This window comes from Camelina sativa, chromosome 2 (assembly GCF_030686135.1).
Source record: "Camelina sativa cultivar CO46 ecotype springtype chromosome 2, ASM3068613v1".
Classification (NCBI taxonomy): Eukaryota; Viridiplantae; Streptophyta; class Magnoliopsida; order Brassicales; family Brassicaceae; genus Camelina; species Camelina sativa.
Window position 1 is genome coordinate 2,893,436 of NC_141881.1, and position 7,360 is coordinate 2,900,795.

The following is a 7,360-nucleotide window of genomic DNA, read 5'->3' on the forward strand; positions in this document are numbered from 1 at the left end:
GGGGGTCGAGCTGGACCGCGTGTGTCCATTACCTGTCCCTTCCTCTTCTATTCAGACTCCCTAGCCTCCCTGGCCATGAAAACACTAAAGCAAAAATCAAAATACCAAAATTCCAAAGCAATATATACAGGGATACCTTAGGGACTTCCTCCCTAGTGAGCTTGTTTAAAGTCACTGAGCTTGACTTCTTCTAGCTTTTCAAACTTGAGTTGGAGACCAAGGAGGTGATGAAGTCCCCCCTGGTTCTACTTGATAACCCTTGTTTTCCTTCTTGATCACTGCTTCCTTAGCACTTGAATCATGTTTCTTTTTAAGCTTGAGTCTTGGTCTTGCCTTCTTCAAAGACTTCTTGTTAAACTGAGCTTGAAGTTCCTTCACTAAACCAGCTAGCACTTGAATTGGACCCTTTAGTTCTTGGACAGTCTTAGCTTGGGCTGAACCTTTAATCCTAGGATCCTCTCCATCCTTAAAAACTTCACAACTAGCCTTTTTCCCTATCATAAAGTGCTGACCTTCAATAGTAGGCTTATGAGTAGTATGCTTGATGTCAAACTTCATAGTGAAGTCTTTAGCAAGGTGAAGTTTGATGGTTCCCATCTTAACATCTATTACAGCTCCAACTGTGGCTAAGAATGGTCTCCCCAAGATGAGAGGATCTTCTGGCTCTTGATCCATGTTCATGATCACAAAATCAGTTGGGATTCTTGCCTTTCCTATCTTGACTGGAAGGTTTTCAATTATCCCAAGCACATCCCTCTTGGATCCATCTGCCATGCCAATATAGAGATTGCAAGGCTTAAAGTATTCATACCCCAACTTTTCAGCCACTGAGTATGGCATTAGGCTCACTGAAGCTCCCAGATCACACAAACATTTGTTGAAGTGCATGTAACTAATGGAGCAAGGTAGATTAAATGATCCTGGGTCTTCAAGTTTTGTTGGTATAACAGCTTCCCCAATCTCTCTTAGATCCTTCATGTCTTGTTCTTGAGCTTTCATCTTGGATAATTCAAGCAGCATGTCCTTGTAGGAAGGATTTTGAACAAATTTGCTCAAGTTAGGCCCTCTCTCCTCTTCCTTGTAAGCAATGGTAATCTCTTGTATAGCCATTACTTCCTTCAAGACTTTCACTTCCTCCTTCTTCTCAATGACAACCTCTTGTTGTATGGCCATTACTTCCTTCTTTTCAATGACTACTTCTTCCTTCAAAGCCATCACTTCCTCTTTCTTCTCAATGACAACCTCTTCTTTCAAAGTTGTCACTTCCTCTTGTTGCAAAGCCATCATTTCTTTTTTCTCAATAATTTCCCTCAGTTCCCTTATCTTTTGTGCCTTGAAACGTCCTGGGAATGGTAGAGGTGGTTTGTAAGCAGGAGGAATGTATCTAGCAGGCTTAACAGCTTCTGTGTCTTCAACTCGATCAGTCACTCGATCAGGTACTCGATCGTGTGTGTGGTCGAGCACCTGGTCGAGTTGTTTCTCTGCTTCAGTCTGCTCAGTAAAACCTTCACTCTGGGCTTCACTTAGTGATGAATCCTCCCCACCTTGAACCTCACTGTCCTCAGTGATATATTCCTCATGGAGATGGATTGCTTTAATAGTGATCTCCCTTGGGTTTTGAATAGCTTGTTGAGGAAGATGGTGTGGCTTAGGAGCTGAAGTAGAAGCAATGGAGCTTTCCATGTACTGGAATGAAGAGGTCATGAGAATAGGAATTCAATTTTTGGTTCAGCTCTTCAAACTGCCTTGCCTCCTCAATCTGCTTATTGGCTTGCCCGAGCAACAATTGTTGCATCATGGCTCTTAAGTCAGGTTCTTGGGCTTGGTAGGTCTGAAACGCTGGAGGGTGACACCATTGAGTCTGGAAACCTTGTTGCTGGTGCATGGGTGCATAATAGAACTGACTGCCTTGAAACATGGTTACGGACTCGAACAGACACTCGGTCGAGCACAGGCTCGAGTTGATGGTCGAGTCGACTGGGAAGTGCTGTCTATTTAGATCCGGCGTCTGACTCGATCAGGTGCTCGATCACGACTCGGTCGAGTGGTGGTCGAGTTGATGGTCGAGCTGGCACCTAAAACCCAATCACAGACAAGCAGGAGAAGAAACAAGAGCAGTAGTGCACAAGTGGTTATACGAACTTAATCTTAGACTAATATGGATCCTAAATGTCACAAAAACACACTCAAATGGGCAACGGCGCCAAATTGAAACAAGATTATTTGTGTGGTGAATGATGATGATGATGCAATGGTGAGATATGAATGGAATGATGGATGGGTGTTTCAATTCCCCTTATGCTATTGCAGTACAAGAGGTATCAATCCTAAATGAGTGTTTGTGAACAGATAAGATATGCATATGAATCTAAGTTAAGACAAATGTAATGATTGTTTGTCACTAACAATCCTAAGATGGAAATGTAAAGATGCAAAAAGTAAACTACAAGAACTAAGAACTAAATGCAAATGAAACTGAATGATTGAAACTGTAATGAAGCAAGAACAGAAATAGAAACTACTACTAATGAACTAATGCAAGACAATTGATGAACTGAAAGCTAAATGTATGCAACTGGAATGAAACAGGAATGAAACAAGACAATCACAAATCATAAACCAGAGTTCTGGGGATGAACTCGAGAAAGCACTCGACCGAGTGTAGGTCGAGTGAGAGGTCGAGTTGGCTAAATCCGGAAAACAGAGCAACACAACAAAAACAGAGCAATACTAAAACCAATCAAACAACAAGCAAGCTACAAGATTAAGACTTTAAAATCAATAAACAAAGAAGGTTCCTGAGGATGGATTCATGGGAAGAACTAATCATTGTGGTTATCTAACTTGGTCAACAAATCTCAAGCAAACTTTGAGCTAACCTCTAGACATATAAATCTAAGACAAGTTTCTCCCACTCTCATGGTCAAGAAACAATCAAACCTATGCAATTCTAGACTTGTTCTCACACAGTAAAGAATCTACACAAGCAGGCATTAAGCAATACATCTCAAACCAAACAAGACCTCTAATCTCTTAGCAAGCCTAATGGTAAGCTCTAGATCTAGCCTTATCTATGCTTCTTAAACATTGGTGTGATGCTAAGGAGCTTGAAATCAGATCGTAACCTCTCAGTTCAAGATCAGCCTTAAGAACATCTAGCCTAGAAGAGATCTACAACAATCAAGCTTGACCAAATCACATAAACCATAAGATCAATCCTTCCTAACCCATCCTCAAGATCTTAAGAAGACTACTCACAACAAGACATGATGAAACAAATCAAAATGCATGATTAGTGCTAAAGCTACACAATAATGGCCTAAATGGATAGAAAAAGATGCAAAAGATGTGAATAAACTAAGGGAAAACAAGGTAAAATATATGAACATCATTAGGCGTAGATCATGTAGATCCATAAGAATATCAATGGAAGCCTTCTCCTATATAATTTTACAACCCCAAAAAACATCATATTTATGTTGATACAAAAAAAAATATAATAGTTATGGTTCACATATACATTGGTTTTCTGTTTGAACTTTGAACAGAAAGTGGATGTATTCAACTTGACATTTAAGTGATTTGTGTAAAATTTACAAATCATATGTTATTCAATCATGAATTTTAAAAATTTTCTTAAAAAGTCTCTTGAAATCCACTGTTGTTGAACTAAGGGGGGTGTATTCAATTTGAAATTTTAAGTGATTTGTGTAAAATTTACAAATCTTATGTTATTCAATCATAGATTTTTAAAAATCTATTAAAATCTTCTGTTATGAAACTGTTGATTTAAAAATTTACTTTAAAATCCATTGTTATTGAACTGATGATTTAAAAAATTTACTTTAAAATCCACTGTTATTCAAGATAGAGTGTGGATTTGGATTTTAATAATTTTTAGGGATTCTGGAGAATTTGAGGGGATTTGTTTAGTTAAAAATACAGAAATCCAAATCTCATGATTTTAGGTGAGATTTGAAAGAATTTTACAATAAATCATATCAACTCCCCTAAAATCATTTAAAATCTCATAAAAACTCAAATCATTTGAAATATTAGATTGAATACACCCCCCTAATAATTTAAAAATCTATCTTAAAATCCATTGTTATTCAAAATAGTTTGTGGATTTGGATTTTAATAGTTTTTAGGGATTCTAGCGGATTTGAGAGGATTTCTTAGTTATAAATACAAAAATTCAAATCTCATTGTCTTAGTTGGGATTTGAAAGAAGTTTACAATAAATCATATCAACTTCTCTAAAATCATCAAAATCATTTAAAATTTCATGAAAACTAAAATCACTCGGAATATTGGACTGAATACACTCATACTTTATTGACTATTGACTGGGATTTTTAATTACCCTATTGACTACATGTAAAACATGTGTGATAGAAGTTTCCATAAATGTACAATATAGTCAGTATTTTTCTTGTAAACTAAATATACCAAGACTATAAATACTAGTATATTAATGAAACCCTTAATCATCAGCTAAACAAAGTGATTCTTAATTTAGGTCTTGCAATGAAGCTTCTACTGCTGCTGCTTGCCTTCTGTGTTCTTTCTCTATCAAGTTGGTCTTCTCATCTTAGCCTATGATTTTACAATATTTCTACTCTTAGTAGTTATTATAAATGAGAAAATAGATTTTTGTATTAAACGTCGTTACCACTTTTGCAGGGTGTGAAGAAAAGTCTGTCCCTTATGATTACTCGGCATCAATAGAGGAAAGCAATGCTCTGTTCATTCAGTCATGTTCATTGGAAACTTTGTTCTGATTCCCTTTTTTTATTTTTTGGTATTGGTGCAGTGTCTAGAGATCCCTAATAAACCACAATACAATGGAGGGATCATCGTGAATCCTGACCTGCAAAATAGTTCACAGAGCTGGTCACAATTCGGAAACGCCAAAGTTGATTTCAGAGAATTCCGAGGTAATAAGTTTGTTGTTGCCACACAGAGGAATCAATCTAACGACAGCGTCTCACAGAAGGTTTACTTGGAAAAAGGAATTCTCTACACTTTCTCGGGTATAAGTAATTTTCAATTTGTGTTTCTTGGTGCACACTCTATAGAAATATCATTTAGAAATATCATTTCATGTATTATTATGTTGTACTTGTAGCCTGGTTACAAGTAAGCGTAGGAAACGCTCCTGTAAACGCCGTTTTCAAGAAGAATGGTGAATATAAATATGCCGGTTCAATTGTTGCTGAATCCAAATGCTGGTCCATGCTCAAAGGTGGTCTCACCGTTGATGAATCTGGTCATGCTGATCTCTACTTCGAGGTGTGTATGTATATACAAAAGCATATTCATGGTCTCAATTGTTTATATACATTTCTACATTTTGCAAGCTTCTCTTTCTCAACCTATATATATTTCCATGATACGTCATGTGTAGAGCGCAAACACAACGGTTGAGATTTGGGTAGATAGCGTCTCTTTGCAACCTTTCACACAAGAAGAGTGGAACTCTCACCACGAGCAGAGCATTGACAAGGAAAGAAAAGGTGCCGTGAAGATCAAAGTCGTGAATGACAAGGGCGAGACGGTACCAAACGCAACCATTACCATAGAACAAAGGCGACTCTGGTTCCCATTTGGTTGCGCCGTAGAAAATAACATACTTGGGAATCAAGCATACCAAAACTGGTTCACTAAAAGATTCACCGTGACAACTTTTGGGAACGAGATGAAATGGTACAGCACAGAAAGAGTAAGAGGCATAGAGGATTATACGAACGCAGACGCGATGTTGAGATTCTTCAAGCAGCACGGCATCGCTGTACGTGGGCACAATATTTTATGGGACGACCCTAAGTATCAACCTGGATGGGTGTATTCTCTGTCCGGTAACGATCTCTACAACGCCGTGAAACGTAGGGTTTTCTTGGTGGTATCGCGATACAAAGGGCAGCTTGCGAGTTGGGATGTTGTGAATGAGAATCTCCATTTCTCTTTCTTTGAGAGTAAGTTGGGTTATAAATCCTCTTATAACGCATTTTCGATGGCTCATGCCTTCGATCCAAGGACAACAATGTTCATGAATGAATACAATACATTAGAGCAACCTCAGGATCAAAGTTCTAGTCCAGCAAGGTATTTGCAAAAGCTTAGGGAGCTTCAATCTATCCGGGTTGCTGGAAACATTCCTTTAGGGATCGGTCTTGAGTCTCATTTTAGCACTCCTAACATTCCTTATATGAGATCAGCTCTTGATACTCTTGGTGCCACTGGTTTGCCTATTTGGCTAACTGAAGTCGACGTTGATGCGCCTGACAATGTCCGGGTAACTTAATTATATTCTCTTATCATTATTGAATTCTCATTTGTTATTTCATCGCCATTAAAATGGAGTTTGAGCACTTCTCCCCTGTTTGGTGTTTGTTTTTCTTGCAGGCCAAGTATTTTGAGCAAGTTCTAAGGGAAGGCCATGCGCATCCAAAGGTGAGAGGAATAGTGATGTGGACAGGATATTCTCCTAGAGGTTGCTACAGAATGTGCCTCACCGATGGAAACTTCAGAAACCTACCCACCGGAGACGTCGTGGACAGACTGATACGTGAATGGGGAGGGTTTCGCAGCCAAACCACAGGAGTCACTGATGCTAATGGATTCTTTGAAGCTTCACTTTTTCAGGGTGATTATGTCCTCAATATATCTCAGCCTTTCACCAGATCAAAAGCTTCTTACAACTTTACGTTGACTCCTAATGACTCCTCCTCTTCAGTGACCAAACCATCTATTTTTGTCTTACCTGTTTGAGACGCTAAGTTTACAACAATTTTGTATTTGGGTATAGTTTGATTCTCAGCGAAAAGTTGTTGAAGATAGTCTGTTTTGTATTGTAGCAGCTGTGTGAGACGAAAATTCCATTTAAACATCATTGGGTTGGTTTTCATCATAATATTACTAGCTATAGTGGAATATTGTTATCAATAATACTACTAAACTTTCTCTAAACGTTGTTATTTCGTATCTTCTTTAAATTTCTTTGCTTAAGCCAAATCTTTTTTTCATGCAATCATACATTCTTACTAGGATTTCACCCGCGGTACACTGGCGGCTAGTTATAAATTATTGTATTTTAAATAATAAAATTTAATTTATTTAGTTTTCAAATTCTCAATTAATTAACTTTTGTCTAATTAATTTAGAATTTTGTTTAGAATTTTTTTTCTTGTTCTTACACTTTTATAAAGTTTATAACCTAATTACATTAAATTTGTTATTAGATAGAATATAAAATTCTAGATTTTTTTTGTTCTTTAAAATTAAATAGACGTATATGCCTATATGGTATGTTAGTGTATATTTTTATGTGTATTTAATTTTTTTTTTGGAATATTAA

General features: G+C 37.3%; 1 protein-coding gene across 1 annotated transcript; it reads left to right on the top strand.

Annotated features, from left to right (window-relative positions):
- Positions 1-1,669: 1,669 nt before the first annotated feature.
- LOC104716033 (endo-1,4-beta-xylanase 5-like) lies at positions 1,670-6,972 on the top strand. Its single transcript, XM_087465650.1, has 6 exons — positions 1,670-1,788; positions 1,830-1,887; positions 4,817-5,036; positions 5,132-5,295; positions 5,411-6,298; positions 6,409-6,972. The coding sequence occupies exons 1-6, from the start codon at positions 1,670-1,672 to the stop codon at positions 6,772-6,774; spliced, it is 1,815 nt and encodes a 604-aa protein (XP_087321776.1). The 3' UTR covers positions 6,775-6,972.
- Positions 6,973-7,360: the final 388 nt, after the last annotated feature.